This window comes from Phocoena phocoena, chromosome 19, assembly GCF_963924675.1.
Source record: "Phocoena phocoena chromosome 19, mPhoPho1.1, whole genome shotgun sequence".
Classification (NCBI taxonomy): Eukaryota; Metazoa; Chordata; class Mammalia; order Artiodactyla; family Phocoenidae; genus Phocoena; species Phocoena phocoena.
This window is the reverse complement of record NC_089237.1, coordinates 9,147,466-9,164,074: the sequence shown is the minus strand read 5'-3', so window position 1 is coordinate 9,164,074 and position 16,609 is coordinate 9,147,466. Positions and strand designations below refer to the sequence as shown.

General features: G+C 58.5%; 1 protein-coding gene across 1 annotated transcript; it reads right to left on the bottom strand.

The window, feature by feature from the left end:
• Positions 1-2,148: 2,148 nt before the first annotated feature.
• Positions 2,149-5,264, bottom strand: SYNGR2 (synaptogyrin 2). Its single transcript, XM_065897638.1, has 4 exons — positions 5,075-5,264; positions 3,001-3,238; positions 2,517-2,656; positions 2,149-2,427 (listed from the first exon to the last, which is right to left on the bottom strand). The coding sequence occupies exons 1-4, from the start codon at positions 5,171-5,173 to the stop codon at positions 2,230-2,232; spliced, it is 675 nt and encodes a 224-aa protein (XP_065753710.1). The 5' UTR covers positions 5,174-5,264; the 3' UTR covers positions 2,149-2,229.
• Between the last annotated feature and the right edge of the window lie 11,345 nt (positions 5,265-16,609).

Sequence of the window (16,609 nt, the reverse complement as noted above, 5' to 3'; positions counted from 1 at the left end):
GCAAAGACTTTAGTCCCCCTGCCTGGGACGGGCTCCTGGCCCTTCTGAGGATGGCTGGACTTGTTCTCTCTTACTTCCCTTGGGGCCAAAAGCCCTTCCTGCTCTGGCGATCATTTTCTCCAGAATTACAGCTTCTTCCATGTGGGTGACACCCTGCTGGGGCTCAGATCCCAGGGACTTGTCTTTTAAAGCAGGGGCTGTGATTTTTCTGTTGTAGTGTGTGAAATTAATAACTAATAGTAAAACTTACTGGTTGATGAAAGCGTATTTCTCTTTAACTGTCTGGGATTCCCCGGGTCTCACTGGAGACAGCTCTGACCTGATTTAGGTGTGGGGATTTCTTTTCAAATCATTTTCTAGTACTACTGATCTCTTAGCCACAACGCTTTTTAACTGAGAAATGATCGTGAAGTGTGTCCTGAGAGGAATGTTTGCCTGCTCTTCTGTCTGGGCAGGTTTCAGGTCAAGATGGGTGGATGAAGGAGCCTGAGGCCCAGGTTGGAAAGATGAAGCTTTGGTCTGTGCTGCCAGGTGGGGCTGTGAGGTCAGGTTTTGTTTGTGAAACAGACACTTGACAGTTCAGGAGCCAAGAAGACCAGCTCTGCTGTGCCTCAGAAAATACGCTGTGGGCAGCTTACACGGAGGCAAGAGTGCGCCAGGTCGGGTGTGGGTGGGGTGAGCCTGGGCTGTAGGTGTGCCCCATGCAGATGGGGGTCCGGGTTTCCCACCCTCGCCCCAGCTTCTCCCTCCCCTTTGCTCGCGGTTGGTCCCAGGTTACAAAGGTGCAGTACAGTGATGAGACCGTAATTCCCAAACCCTATTAGTTTTTACTCAGGATTTTGAAACTGTTGTGGCCCACCTTTGACAGCTCCCTGTCTGGGCTCAAAAGGGGAAGCCCCGAGTTGCCCTGGGGGCCCTGGCCTCCTGCCTGAGCCGGGCTTGTTCCCTGGGGCGGGCTGGGCGGTCAGGCCGGCCCCCTGTGTGTCCGGAACAGGCTGCAGAGGTGCTGAGCCCTGTCTACGGGAAGCAGAGGGCCCCTGCCCCTCCAGGGGCACGCCAGGACCCTGGCAGAGCGGCCCAGAAAAGCCATGTTGTTTACAGGCTGAGCACAGTTACTATTTTAAGATGCTGATGGGAGGGCAGCGTGAGCAATGAGACCCTGGGTCGGTGGGGGGGTGGGGGTGGCAGGGAGCTGCTAGGCACGCTGGAGGGCCAGACTGCCACAACTCTGTTCAAAATACAGGTTCCGTAAGACCTCGGCCAGAGGGTGTACCTCAGGGTGGAATTTCTCTTTCTCCTACCCCTAGACAGAGGCCCCACCCATGACAATGGAGATTATGAATGAGAAGAACATTTATTCCATCTCCAAAATTAGTCAACAGAATCCAAGGGTGCTGTGCATCTTCCCCCAAGGCTCTGCAATACATTCAGAGCAGCCTGGGGGCTGTGGGTGTGCTCCACGCCTCCCAACTAACGGTGGTGGGGTATTTACATAAAGCTGGTTGCTGTCGTCAGGCAAAGCCCCTTCCTGCGGCCAAGGGGTGGGAGCAGAGACAGTGCTGCCCGCCCGAGCCCGCTGGTGGGGGGCGGCACCAGCCCTGTGCCTAGGCTGTCAGGAAGGTGACCCAGAGGCACTGGCATAGAGCCCAGATCCAAGCGAGCAGACATTTCAGCAGTCAGCACGGGCTGCCGCTCGCAGAGCAGGCAGGGGGCAGGGGGCTGGGGGCAGAATGAACCTGAGTGAGGAGGAAAGGAGCCCCAGCCCAGTGCCAGCAGCAGAGCAGGGGGAAGGCCCCACAGCCTCATCTTTGGCAGAGACCCCCAGATGGCGGTGGCCACCGAGGCCTGCACGTGGCCCGGCTCCTTCAGGCTGGGGAGAAGCTAAGGCACTTGTCAAACCAGCACATCAGGCCCTTGGAGCTACTTCAGGTGGGGTTGGGGATCATTAAAAGCAATGACAAAACCCATCCAACCAAAAACCCTTCCCTAAAAAATGCCCTCGAGGAGTGGTGGGTGAAGCCCCCTGGGGCACAGGCCGAGGCTCTGAGGCCAGTAGCCAGGACGAGGAGGCAGGGGCTCTCTCTCCAGGCTGTGCGTCAGCTCCGACAGGTGCCAGGTGGATCGAGCAGGGCCGGCAGCTCTGGGAGACCAGCCTCGGGGGAGGAGTCCGGGAAGAGGGGAGGCCCCCCAGGCGCCCTCCCTCCTTCCCTTACCATCCCCGGCCGCAGCTCAGTACACGGGGGGCGGCTGGTAGCCCTCTGTGGTCTCGGCGTTCTGGGTGAAGGGCGGCTGTTGGTAGCTGTCCACAGGCGCGCCTGGGTAGGAGGCGTAGGCCGTGCTGGGGTCCAGAGTGGGGTCCACGTAGTTCTGGATGAAGTCGTCCACTCCGGCCTTGTAGCGCTGGTAGGCCAAGGAGGCCAGCACGCCCTGCAGAGAGCCCCGAGGTTTGGGTTCCTCAGCCCTCCACCACCCTTCACCAAAGACACCAGGACCCTGGCCCGTCCTGGTCCACTTACCCAGGAGAAGACAGAAAAGAAGCTGAAGGCGATGGCCGCCCGGGCCGAGTCGGCTCCCACCAGCACATATTCCGGTTTGGTGGCTGCCCACTGATTGGCAAGGAAGCAGAAGCTAACAAACCACATGAAGGTCCAGAGAGCTGGGGAGAAGGCCAGGAGGGCAGGGTTAGCTCCACGGAGTAGGCAGGAGGGCAGGCACCTCCTGGAGGGAGAAGCCTCCGGGGGTGTAAAGGCCACTGATGCAGAAGCCAGGGTGGGGACAAGATGCTATCCTGGGAGTCCCTGCTCCAAGTCCCACTCAGCTGCGGAGGGTTTCAGCAGATGGTGAGAAAACCTTCCGTGACAGCCTGTCTGCTGGGAGGTCTGGGGACCTGGAGCTACTCCCACCCCTCCCAAGCTCTGTAGTCACAGCACCCTAGAGCTCTTGGGACCACTGCCGCTCCTGTTCACCCCAAGATCAAATGGAGGTGCAGCCGGCAGATACCTGAGAAGAGCAGGTCGCTGATGACCAGGTACTTGCGGTCAGTGGCGTTGCTGATCTGGGGGAAATAGACGTCGACCACGAAGAAGAAGGCCGAGGCCAGGAAGGCCAGCACCCCGATGGCGCTGCCGAAGCGGCACGCGTCCTCGTTGCGGTTGAACACGCAGTACTGCTGTCTGGACTCGTGGGTGTTGCTGTAGCCCTCACTGAAGATGCACGAGAACACGATCAAGGCAAAGACCTGAGGGGGAGGCAGGGGAAGGGCTGAGTGACTGCTACCCTCGTGGGACAAACCCCCCAGGTGGCACACAGAGTGGGGCCTCCTCTGCTCCTGCTGTCCCCCCTGCTCCAGGTCGGTGTCCCAGCCCCTCCTGAACTTGGGGAGCGAGCCCCTCCCTCTCCCTTCTCCTGGGCTATCATCTCCAGACACCAGTCACAAGTCACGAGGGGCATGGCCGGGGATTCCTGGACTGGGGATGGTGGGGAGTGAAGGGGATCTCCTGGGAGGGGACTGCCCGCCCAGCTGTCTGCCTGGAGGATGGGTACTGGTGGTTAGGTACTTGAAGGTTAACGGCAATCGCCCAAACTAAAGCACTCCCACTTTCAGTGAGTTTTAAACAGGATGGGTCACAAAGTCATAAAAACCCAAGCTTGGAGTCTCACCCCCATCACCTGTCTGAGTCACCTCTACAGCACCCAGCCTCTGCCTAAACACCCAGTGATGGAGGGCTCCTCCCACCTCAGGAAAGCCATGCCTCCGAGCCGAAAGAGCGTCCCCAGACCCCCACCTCCTGGAGCTCCCTCCACCTCTTCCCTGCTGGGCTCCCCAGTTTGGCCAGCTTCTTTCCTACAAGGAATTCTGGGCTCTTTGGCATCCTGGCCCCTGCCCTCCCAGGGAACCCCAGCTGGCCTCCCGCTCACAGTGGGTCCCACCCACACAGAGCACCTCAAGCTGGTCTGCCCAGCAGGCCTGTGGACACAGCTCTGCACGCAGACCCCTGGATGTACTGGGGTGGGGGTCGAGGGGGTGTACCAGCCAGAACGCTGGGAGGGGCTCCAGGCCCTTGCGAAAAGCCTCACGTCACCCGTCTCCGCCCCAAACTGAAAGGCCACCGCTCACCCCTGCCTTATGTCAGCAGACCCGGGACAGTCTGGATGCCTGGCTCCCTCTGGGACCGGCCCAGGCCTCTCCCCAGCCTGCCCTGCCTGCCTGCACAGGCCCTCTCAATAGGCTCTGGAGCTGGCAGTCACAGGCCCCACCCCCAGCTGGAGATGAAGCCGGAACTCTGGATGCTGGGAGCACTGTGCCAGCCTGACTCCTGGCACTGCCATCCCGAAACGTGGGCATCTGCTCCTGGAGTCAGACCCCACAGTCAGGCAGAGCGGGGGTGAGAGTGTCACCAGGGCAACGCGTAGGGCTCCAGTCCCAGGCAGGGGCAGGTGTGGTGTGGGCGCCGCATGCCCAGCCCTCTGCCTGCGGGCTGGCTAACAGCTTGTTCAGCTTTGGGCTCTGGTTGTCCGAGAGCACGGGACCTCCCACCAACGCCCCACCCCCGGTAACCTGGTACTGGAGCGCTCATCCAGCTCACATGGAGGGGAACATCCTGGGGTCACCTGATCTTGGATGGGGAAGCAGACCCATGGGCTGCTCTTGAGAGACTCTATTTCAGGGCGCCAGGCTGCCCCCCAACCCCACGCACCCCACGTGGCTTCGGAAAGCCCCTTCCTGATGAATTCCCCCAGGGTGGGAGTCGCGGCGTGCCGGCCACCTGTCCTGGAGCCGCCTCAAACTCCTCCCACTGCCAGCAGGGCCACGGGCCTGCTCCCCGCGGTGCCGCCCGGCCATTCCGCGCCCGGGCTGGGAGGTGGGGGGTGGCGGGACCCGGGTTCGGGGGGCGGCGGCGCCCGGGGGGTGAGGGGCTGGAGGGTCCCGGGCCCCGCTCGCCCGCCCTACGCGCGCCGCTCCCACCCCCGGGCCTCGGCCGCCACCACCTGTCGCGCTCTCAGGCTCGCAGCGGCCCCACTCCCCCGGCCTGGCGACGAAGTCGGTTCCCCGAGGCCCCGCACCCCGGCTCACCAAGCACACGGCGCGCACCACCACCTGCGGCTGCGTCAGGAAGCGCCTCAGGTCGAAGGAGCCGCCCGCCTTGGCCGCGCCGTAGGCCCCGCTCTCCATGTCGCCGTCGCAGCCGTCGCAGCCTCCGCCGTCGCAGCCTCCGCCGCCGCCACCGCAGCCGCGGACTGCTGAGGAGCCAGCCCGCCGCCCCGCCCCCGGCCCGGCTCCTCCCCAGGGGCGTGGCCAGCACCGCCCCAGGGACCGAGGGCAAAGTCCGCCCCAGACGAGCGGCGGTGCAGGAGCGGCAGGGTTACCCCGACATCCCGGCCTGCGCTTCCAGCGGCCGACATCCGTCCAGCGGCCGCGGACTCGTTGTCCAGTCCACCTCTCGGCCGGAGTCTCGTCCCTCTGCTCTGCTGGTCCGCAGGGCGACTGGAAAGGGCCAGAGAGTTCCCAGGAAGAGAGGGTCGCAAGGAGGGCCCGCCCCCCTGCTCCATCCACTCTTTGCCCCTGCACTCCCACCTCCGCCTCCAGGAAGCCCCGCCAGACGCCGTCTGGGCCCCATCTGCCCAAGACCCAGGCTCCTACGCACCTCCTCTCTTCTCCCCCATTCTACTCAAACCCCAAGCCACAGCCTGGACCCCTCCCTGCATGGCCTGTTACTCTTTCCTCCTTTCTGGAGCTAAGCCTGGGATGTGGTCGAGACCACCGCCCCTCCCAGTTTTTCCCGAGCCGGGCCCGGCCCCAGGGCCACGTAGGGCCGTGCGTAGGGCCGACTTCCAGGCTCCAAGATGGTGTGCAGACAGAAACGAAGTTCCCAGGGTGGCCGGCAGGGGGCAGAGTTTAATACAATTCTTTCCGGAAATGGTTCAGAGCGTCCAAACTGGGATGGCTCTAGGTGTGTGTGGGTGGGGACGGGGGCTGGTTCTCCAGGAGCCTCAGGCTGATTCGGCAGGGAGGAATTCCAGACATCATAGTTGCAGGTAAGGATTAATGAGGGGGTGCTGGCCAGGTGGGGCCCAGAGTCCTCCAGGTGAATGGGACGGTGACAGGTCAGCGGTGGAGCCAGAGGACTGGGCCACCAGGAGATGGGGTGCCACTCCAGGGAAGAGGGGAGCAGGGGTGGGGGAGGAAGCAGTGGTCCTGGGTGGGCTGGTGCCTCTGGGCCTTCACATCTACCCCACCGTCTCCCCAGACCTGGATGGACGGTGACGAGCTGCTGAGCGGTGAGGAGAGGGGCCCTCACAGAGCCCCGTCCCCCTATGGACCTCTCCTTCCCCCTACAGCTCCCCCCGTACTAAATCCCTCAAACTAGCACCATGAGTATTTTTTTTTTTTTTTTTTTTTTTTGCGTTACGCGGGCCTCTCAATGCTGTGGCCTCTCCCGCCGCGGAGCACAGGCTCCGGACGCGCAGGCCCAGCGGCCATGGCTCACGGGCCCAGCCGCTCCGCGGCATGTGGGATCTTCCCGGACCGGGGCACGAACCCGCGTCCCCTGCATTGGCAGGCGGACTCTCAACCACTGCGCCACCAGGGAAGCCCGCACCATGAGTATTTGATGAAGAACACCAGCGCTTCAAGAATCCAGGCTGGTGGGGCTTTTCTTCATTCTTTTCTTCATTTCATTTCTTCAAATGGTGGGTCCTTCTATAGGGGACAAGGACCAGGGCTCTCCTGGGGACTCTGCCCAGCCTGCATCTTCTGGTCACGACCTTGATGACAAAGGAGTTGAGACTCCAGGTTAAGCCAGCACACCTCCCAGCCACCCCCTCCCAAGGCCTCCAGGAATTTTATTGGTGGCAAGTGCATCAGTGCCCTGGGCAGGACGAGGGGCGTGAGGCTTAGCCACACCACGAAATAAGGTGGGGGCACTGAATCACCTGGAGGCCAAGTACTGGCCCCTGGTCTGTATACCCCCTGTTATAGAAGGGGAAACTGAGGCTCAGAGAGCTGACATGGCTCGTCCATGAGCCTAGCCTCTGGGACAGACTTGGGAGGGAGGGGCGCAGAGGTAAGACAAGGAGAGTGCCAAGGACTCCTGGACAAAGCCCACCAAAGAGGCTGGCCAGATGTTAGTGAATCGGTCGACCAAACCCACACTGGGGTCCTAGCTCAGGCTGAGACCCCCTGTCTCAGCCAGGGAGGTTTGATTTGCTCAGTCAATAACAAAACGGATGCTGAGACTGGAAGAGCACCAGCTTTCTTCAATGGCCAAAGAATGGAGAAGCAGGAACATAGTTTGCAAATCAACTCAACCCAATTCAGTTGGAGACACCAAATACATAGGAGGGTTGGAGTAAAAGGGAGGGGTTTGGAATGAGTGGAGGAATATTCATGAGTTATCCAAAAACAGGGGTGTGGTTTGGACCTGGAACTGATGCAACTCTCCTTTTCAGTTCTCATAGGGGCTTTTCTGGTTGTCATCATGGTGATCGCCAGCTGTCCAGGTGCTGGTGGGTGTGTCATTTAGCTAACGTATAGAGCGTGTAGTAAGGCTCTAGATCTATTGGAAGTCGAATCCTCCGCCATCTTGAGCCTAGTTGGTTCTAATTGGTTCTTGTTTTTTTTCTGTTTGCTGCTTCCTCCTGAAACTTAGATAAGAGTAATTGGTTTCTCTTCGAGGGAGGGACAGGGGTGTGATTCTGGGGAGACAGCTTTGGTACCAGAGGGGCGGGGAGGATGACCAGGAGACAGAAGTGTCTTAGGAACGAGGGGAGGTGCGAAGTTCGGAGGCAGAGGTGACCGCTGCCAAAGGCCAGGCAGGTGGGGCACACAGAGGCCTGCGTTGCCCAGAGTTGGACAGCACAAAGGCCCTGGTCACTTTACAAGTCAGTGAAGTAATAGCCTTAGAGAGGGGACCCCAGGAGGTCCGGCCCCTGCCTCCGGTCACCAGCTGGAAAGACTGACGGGGTTTCCATGGAGGGCAGAAGCCCCTGGCCCACCCTGGTGCCCCGGAGGCTCCATCCTCCTCAGACCAATAGGGAGTATTGGAGAGAGCCCCACCCAGAGGCAGTGGACTCCACGACAAGGCGGCTAGAGCATGGTCAGGGTCAGATAAAGCTGCCAACGTGCTCCATGGGCACTTGGCACACGGTAGGCCCTAAGTAAACTTTTGCAAGTCATGCATAAGCCATACGGCCCTTTCTTTGCCCTGGTGGTGTTACCGAACTCAAGTTCATGTGCCCAACACACTGCGAAGCCAAACAAAACAAAATGTTGGAGTTTGGAGCACAGAAAGTTTTACTGCGGGGCCATGCAAGGGGGACGGGGCAGGGGCGCTCGTGACCCCCCAAATTCCGAACTCCTCGCGGGCTTTCAGCAAAGCACTTTTATTGGCCAGGTGAGGGAGGGGAGCCACAGGTATGTGATCAATTCTCTGATTGGTTGGTCTCACAGAGGTTAACATTATCAATCCTTAGGCACCAGAAGGCCCCTGGGCTACGAACCCATGATCATCAAGTAGTTAATTTCTTCCATTGGGTCGTGGGTTTTAGCATCTGAAAAATTCAGGAAATATGCCTGAGATACTGTTATCTGGGTACTTCAGAGAGGAGCTACAGCAGAAGATATGGAGGAGGGGTCTGTCCTGGGAAAGCCCCATAGGGTCCTGCTTGGTTCCAACGGCAGCCCTGCCCTACCAAACCACCACCGGCTCTGCCAAGCCAGGGCCCCCGTTGGTCCGCATAGGCCATCAGCAGTTCACTCCTCCCCCACATCCAGCACCCTTTTCCTACCTGATCTGCTTGGTCCAGCTCAGTTTCCAAGAAAAGATGGCTATGATGGAGATGAGGCAGCCAGCCAGCACGAAGGTGGGTCCCTGGGGCAGCTCTCCTGTGAAGGAGGCGGGGGACAGCTGGGCTGGACTTCCGTTAGGCCAGGCCAGGGTAGGCAGGGCTGCGTCAGGGCACCCGTCCCTGCTCTTGGCACCTCCCACTGACCTACTCAGAAGCGCCAGCTGCCCCTCTGGAAACCAAGGGGCCCTCTCACCTGGGGGCACCAGTGTGAAGGGAGTGTGCTGGACGCTGATGTTGTTTTCAGCCTGGCACCGGAACCAGGCCGACGTCTGGTTCAGTGGGAAGGAGAAGTTGGCTGGCTGCCCAGGGTTCCGAGTCTGCTGCATGTGGATGTGCCCGTTCCTCCTGACCAGTCTGTAGGTGATGGGTGGGCTGCCCGAGGACGCCTGGCAGAACACCTCTACCCTGAGGCCTGTCCCCCTGTCCAACAGGGTGAAGTCAGCTTGCAGCTGGGACACCGGCTCTGGCAGGGTGGGAGAGGGCGGGAGCACAGGTGTGGCTGGGAGACTTTAATGCCCTCCCCCTAGCCAGTTCCCTCCGTACACATGCCTAATGAGCCTAGGGGCCTAACTGACTGATTGCTCCTCCAGGCAGCCTTCTGGATTGCTCCCTCCGCTTCGCGTCTGAGCTTCTACCCTACTTGCAGTGTATACCATACAATTTCATACATGTATTTGGTTTTATTTTCATGTGGTATATTCTGGGTTGCCAGACTTAGCAGCTAAAAATACAGGACACCCAGTTAATTTTGAATTCAGATTAACAATTAATAAAATTTAGGCAGTCTCTTAAAGATGAGACAGTCCAAAGAGGAAGGAGGAAACCAACATTTAACAAGCACCTTAAGAAAATGCAATTCCTCAAAAAGTTAAAGAATTACCACATGATCCAGCAATTCCACTCCTAGCTATATACCAAAAGAATTGAAAACAGGGACGCTAACAGATACTTGTACACACATGTTCACAGCAGCACTATTCACAACAGCCAAAAGGAAACAGCCCAGATGTCCATCAATGGATGATGGATAAACAAAATGTGGTCCGTCCACATAACGGAAGAGTATTCATCCATAAAAAGGAATGAAGCACTGACACCTGCTACAACATGGATGAACCTTAAAAACATTATGCTGTGGCTTCCCTGGTGGCGCAGTGGTTGAGAATCTGCCTGCTAATGCAGGGGACACGGGTTCGAGCCCTGGTCTGGGAAGATCCCACATGCCGCGGAGCAACTAGGCCCGTGAGCCACAACTACTGAGCCTGCGCGTCTGGAGCCTGTGCTCCGCAACAAGAGAGGCCGCGATAGTGAGAGGCCCACGCACCGCAATGAAGAATGGCCCCCACTTGCCACAACTAGAGAAAGCCCTCACGCAGAAACAAAGACCCAACATAGCCAAATAAATAAATAAATAAAATGTAAAAACCAGAAAAACACATTATGCTGAATGAAACACATCAGACACGAAAGGCCACATATTGTATGATTCTATTCATGTGAAATACCCAGAATTTTTTTGTTTTGCAATACGCGGGCCTCTCACTGCTGTGGCCTCTCCCGTTGTGGAGCACAGGCTCCGGACGCGCAGGCTCAGCGGCCATGGCCCACGGGCTCAGCCGCTCCGCAGCATGTGGGATCCTCCCGGACCGGAGAACGAACCCGCGTCCCCTGCATCAGCAGGCGGACTCTCTGCGCCACCAGGGAAGCCCTCATACTATTTTTTTTTTTCAAACACTCCTTCATGCAAAATCTTTGAAGTTAAGTAAAGCTCTATCTAGAGTTTAATCTACTCTCCGGGGCTCCAGTTTGCAAACTGCTACCAACAATTTCGTCAACGTGACTCTGGGGCCCAACAGTCAACGGCTCTTGGGGCCAGAATCTTCCTCCCCCACCCCCCCCAGGGAAATGTGGGTCCAGGCTTCAGGGTGATGACACTTTTGCTCCCTTCACTGTGGGGAAATGACCTTGACTTAACAGAAATGGAAAGAAAAAGCTGGCCCACCTTCATTTCCATTTCGATGGCCATTAATAGAAGCCTGATTTACATAAGTTCACAGACAGGAGCCACTTTCTTTTTTAGTGCCCTACAGGGTAGAGCACTCAGTTTTTATTCTAACAAGACTTGTGTGGGTCTTTCCTTTTGATTATTTAGTTTATGCATCTAGCCCACCCATAACGAGGGGTCTATCATTTAATTACAAATTCATCATCTGTGTCTGAACGTTTGAAGATAGGATGGCACACTCAGAATCTGATGAAGCGACAAGGACACCCTGGGGACCGGAAGCTGAGCCAGGCCAGGGCTGGGGTGATCGAATGGCTGTGCAGAGCCTCCCACTGTCACTAAAGAAAGAGCGAGCGGCTTAGGGCTGTGCCCAGGCTGGGCAGTGGATTGCCGTCCAGCTGGGCTTGGAGGCCCTTCAGGATCGCCCCTACCTCTCCCTAGCTTGTTTCTGTGATAACCCAGAAGCTTGGAGATTGGAGTCCCAACCCTGGAGGCCCAATTCATTAGACCTGAGCTCGGGCCCAGGGATCTCATGAGGGTTGAACAAGCAGCCCATCTATTGAGAGTTGAATTGTGTCCTCCAAAAAGGAAGATGTATTCAAGCCTTAACCCCAGGTACTTGTGAATGGGACCTTATTTGGAAATGGGGTCCTTACAGATGGACTTCAGTAACCCATGCTGGATTAGGGTGGGCCCTAAAGAGAAGAGACAAAGACACACACACACACAGGCCATGTAAAGACAGAGGCAGTTTGCAGTGATGCTGTCACGAGCCAGGGAACGCCAAGGACTACCACAGCCCGCAGGTGAGGCTTCAGATGAAGCCTCCAGAACCAGGAGAGAATCAATTTCTGTGTGGTACTTCATTAGAGCAGCCCCAGGAAACTAGCACAGCCCCCTTACAAGTGAAGCGGGTTTCAGGAGTGAGGGGGAGGGGACAGTTATCAAGATTCCTTTGTACGCACTCACTCACACTCTGAATCTGTCCTTCGACCGGCCGTTCCCCAGCCCCCACCCCGAACATTGTCTTCTTTCATGGCAGCCCCACGGGAGACCCCAGGCTCCCAGGTCACCCTCATCTTCCTGCCCCACCTTTTCTAGGGCTCTGAAAGTCCCCCTTTACGTCCCACCTCCCCCTGTGCCCTCTGGAAGGCTGGTAGGCTCAGTTGGCACCAAATCCCGGAACCCTCAAGCTTTCCTCTCACATCTCACCTTCTACACCTAATGGAAACCAGCCTCCCCTCCCCCGCGCAGTGCCTGCACCAGTGGTATTTCAGGGGGCGGGGGGTCCTCACAGCCTTCCCAACACTGGCGTGGGATGGCGAGGGCGGGCATCCTCTTGCTATTCCTGGACCACTCTCCCTCCTCCCTCCCTAAACAGCAGACTTGAACCTCATGTCTTCAGACACTGCACCCTGCCCCTCTGGGTTACAGTTACCGAGAAATGCCCACCATCCCTTGAAGATTCTTGTGCCTGGTTCCTGCTACACTCAATACTGCACTTGCCATGATTCTTGGGGATTTCAAAATACACAGAGAGAAACGTTCCAAAATCTTGGCTCTTAACACCCAATATCTCAGGCCCAACCTCTCGTTCCCATTAGTAGTAATCAGTTGTAAGGCTGCCCTTGACTTCGCCAGTTCCCAGCTGCTCAGACCAAAACCCCCCGAGTCATCTTCCACAGCTCTGTCTTTCCCATCCCAACCCATCTATCAGCAAAGGCCTTCAGAATATACCTTGACCACCTTGCCAGGCCTCCTGGCTATCACCCAATCTCTCCTCTGGATCCCGGGAACAGTCTAAAGGCTCTCTGGGATTCTACCCTTCATCCCCACCCCATCTCTTCTCAACACAGCAGCCAAAATGACCCCAGGAAGAGTAAATCAGGTCAACCCTTCTGCTGTAAACCCTCCAATTGCTATGTCCACAGGGTCCCCCCCTACTCAACACTGCCCCCCCCCACCTCATCCAACACTCCCCTGCCCCTGCTTCCTGTGCTCTGGCCACGCAGGCCCTTGTCCAGGCACATCCTGCTCTACCACCTCCTTCGTGTCATTGCTGGCGTGTCCCCTTCTCAGTGATGACTTCCCAGTAGATGGTGCCCTCCCTCCCCACCCCCAACCCATGTTCCCTTCCCCTCTTCCCTGCTTGCTGTTCTCTGGGACCTATCACGTTCTAGCACGCTGTAGAATGTGCTTATTTTTATTATCGTCTGTCCCTCCGGCCCCACTAGAATGTAAGGTACATGAGGGCAGGGATCTCTGTTTTGTTTCTGCACCCACCATCCTGGGGCCTCAAGCAGCGCCTGGCACCAAAGAGATGCTCAACCAGTAATTACTGAACGACTGGATAAATGAATGAATGAATGATTTGTCAGTCGGCTCCTTAGGAGTTCAGTTAGCAGGACTTGCTGGGCAAGAGTCTGAGCAGAAGTCAGGGGCCGGAGGGGGGTGGACCGGCCCTGCCCAGGTACTTCCCGGAGACCCAGAGGCCGGGGCCCTGCGCTGTTCCCCTTTTAGCGGAAACACCATGATGTGTTTGTTTTTAAAGCAAATAAGGAAATGATAGTTGAGCCCGTGCGGCACTCAAGTGAGGTCCACCCTTAAGTGGAATAGAGGCGGCTGCAGCTGCAGCCCTGAGACCAGGGAAGTTACAGGTCCAGACGAGACCAGAGGAAGGGCAGCCGCCCTTGCAGAGATGTGGAGAGGAGGAGGTGACTGACCACCTTGACTTTAAGGGTAACAGGGTCGGAAATGGGGGCAGGGGAGAGGGCAGGAGAAGGAAGGGGAGTGGAAAGACGGAGGCGGCCAAAGCTGAGGGGAGGAGGGACGGCCACCGGGAGCCTCCCCTCTCACCGGCTCTTACACCAGGCGGCTGGTGGAGAGAGGGGCCCTGACACCTTCCTGTTGCCTCTGAGAGTCAGGCAGTTTCCCCTTTGCTGGACCTCAGGGAGGGGGGAGTTGGGGGAGCCCAGACTTCCTCATTCTCTCACTCGCCCTCCTCCTGGGCCAAGGCACCCCACCAGAATGCCCCCAGCCTGCCCTGGGGTCACACCCACCCCGAGGGGCTTCTGCTACAGATCAGGCACTCAGAGTGATTGGGGTACACCTGCCCGGGACACGCCCTCTGCCCGCCTCCGCTGGTAATACCCGCCCCCCCCACCACACACAGCCCAAGGGGAAGCCAAGCACTCTCCTTGCCCCCACGTCACTGTCCCCACCGGCTGCCTGTTGTCCCGCCCACTCCCACCTCCTGCAGAGCTTTCTCTTCTCCAACCCTCCGGGGCCCTGCAGGGGTTGAGGCTGGGGTCCAGAACCTCCCAGTGGTCTAGCAGCAGACGCCACTCACCCGCAACACCCTTCCCCCCGGCCGGCCAAGGCCTCTACCGTGGGTGGGGCCTCTGACTCCAGGGTCCCCATCTGGGGGTACTCCGCCCTCCAGCATGCTGGGAAACTCACCTTTCTCCTGCTTCGCGGAGCTGCTGGTGGCTGTAAGAGAGGGGAGGGCGGTTAGGAGAGCCCAGGGTGGAGGGGAGGCCAGAGCCCACCCAGAGAGCCTCGTCCTGAGCCCAGAAGGAGGCCCAGGACTCCACAAGCACCTTCACTCACAGGAGCTCTTTGGCGCCCGGAGCGTTTCGTACCATCAGCCCATTCCGCAGATGGGTAGAGTGGGCCCAGAGTGGTGACGCAATAACTGGCTGCTCTGAGACTCAAGCCTAAACCTTCCCCTCTCTGTCCTGTGCTTCCAGAGGTGTCTCCTGTGCTCCCTAGACCCCTGGACCCTGAGTCTGCCACCTCAAGGCCCCGGCAGCAGCCCCCTCCCACCATGTCCCTGGGCAGCTCACCTAGCGCAGCCAAGCAGAGCAGCCGCAGGACTCTCATGCCTCTGCCGCGTGGGACCCTCAGCCAGGAGAGCAAGAGCTTCCTCGAGCGAGGCCACCTCCACTCCAGAGCCTCTGGGTACCCCCTGGGTGGGTGCGTGCCTGCAGCGGGGAGATAACCGGGATGCCACAGCGCCCCAGGGCTGGGCCCAGGACAGCGACTCTCCCCACACCCCCAGGGAGTTAGGAGGGGCCAGGAGCCAAACCAGGGCTCACAGTCGCCGCCACTGCCGAGCTGTAGGACCCCCGGGGTAGAAGATGTCCGTGTCCTCACCCTGGAGTCCTCACCGGGACCCCGCCCCCACCCCAAGGTGGAGGCACTGGTAGCCAGCAAGGGGGAATTAAGCTTGCTAGCCCACTGATTTTGAGATGAGAGGATTATCCCAGATTATCGAGGTGGGCCTGATGTAATCACGAGGGTCCTTCTGAAGAACTGGTGGGTTGGACCCCTCAGGGCTGGGGGCTCAGGGCAGAGAGAAGAGAGGGAGCAGGTAAGGTGGGACTAGGACCCATCCAATCCCACAGAGGCTTTTTTTTTTTAAATGAATGAAGTGACTTTATTGAAACACTCCCTGTTTCTACACTGACACAGCTGCATATGTGTTTTTCTCCTGCTATCACAGAACGTGGAGCTTTGATTTGTACACAGGTGCCTTCCTCAGGGAGGATGTCCCACCCCCAGGGAACAATTTGCTTCCTGTGCGGGCTCTTCTCTCCTACAGAGCCTCACAGGTCAGTGGCACTCACATCCCCAGCACAGCCCGGGAACCGGCACCTGACCCAAGGCAGGCCAGTTACAGCCCTGCCCTGGGGCCCCTAGGCCCGGCTCAGGGGCACCCACTGAGGCCTGGGCGTGTTGGGAAGCTGGTCTGGTGGGATGACCCTGCCCAAGCCTGGGCACAGTGTCCTGGAGCTCCCCTGAGGACTAGCTTTGTCAGCTCGGTGGTCCCTTCTCCTCAGTGGGCAAGAATCAGCGTCTGTCCCTTGCCACCCGGAGTCCTGACTCGCACCCCTGGGGATGTGCTCTGGGGACCCACCTACCTCTCTGCATTTGGGCAAAAGCTAATCTTCTCTTAGTTTTCCTAGCGAAATTCCCTTCCAGAAAGTCTGTTCTCACTCTGCCGGGAGGGGTGTGTGGAAGGAACTGACGACTGAAGGCAGTCAGAAGGGTCCCCTCAGCTGTGGGCAATCTGTTGCCTGAAGTCCCAGAAGCTCGAGGTTTTTCCTCTACGTTGTGCTCAGGGCTTCTGATTCGAGCTGAGGCAGCTCATGAGGAGCCTCCGCCTTTTATCGGTGTGTCTGGGGAGCCAGAGTCAGAGCAGAGAATGGTGGGTGGACTCGAGGGACAATTCCCCCAGGCCTTGGTGGGACCGGGGGCATCTCTACTGCCTCACCCTGACTACCCGTCTCCAGCCATCACCTGTGTGCCCCATCAAATGAGGGCTGTTTCTCTGAGCTGTTCTGCGCCTCTTCTCCACAGGCTGCAGGTGTGACAGCACTGAGTAGGTTGCCCCAGGTGAGTCCAGGTCACCTAGATGGAGCGGAGTCAGGGTGTCCTCAAAGCTCCCCTGTCACCCACTAGACTGACATTTCGTGATTCCTGCCCACCGAGGGCCAGTCTCCTCTATGATAAATGGCCTTACCAGCACCTCCTTGCGTCACTTTCCTGGGAGGGTCCCCTGGGTGGGAATCTGTGCTGGGCTGCCTTGGCCAGAGTAGCTGGGAGCCCTCTCAGGGCTGGGTGGGGAGAGTCCGGGACCCCCCCGCCCAAGGTGGAGGCACTGGGGCTCCTGCACCTGGAGAGACCCTGGCTTCACTTACTGCAATAACCCCACGGGCCTCTCCCTGCCCACGTGTGTCTTCTTTGCTGCTGGTA

Excerpts from the sequence above, each read along its gene's own strand:
- SYNGR2 (XM_065897638.1), bottom strand. The coding sequence starts at position 5,173 with ATGGAGAGCGGGGCCTACGGCGCGGCCAAGGCGGGCGGCTCCTTCGAC. Across the intron at positions 3,239-5,074 it reads TGGTGCGCGCCGTGTGCTTG|GTCTTTGCCTTGATCGTGTT; the intron begins GTGAGCCGGGGT and ends CCTCCCCCTCAG. Across the intron at positions 2,657-3,000 it reads CAGCGACCTGCTCTTCTCAG|CTCTCTGGACCTTCATGTGG; the intron begins GTATCTGCCGGC and ends CCTTCTCCCCAG.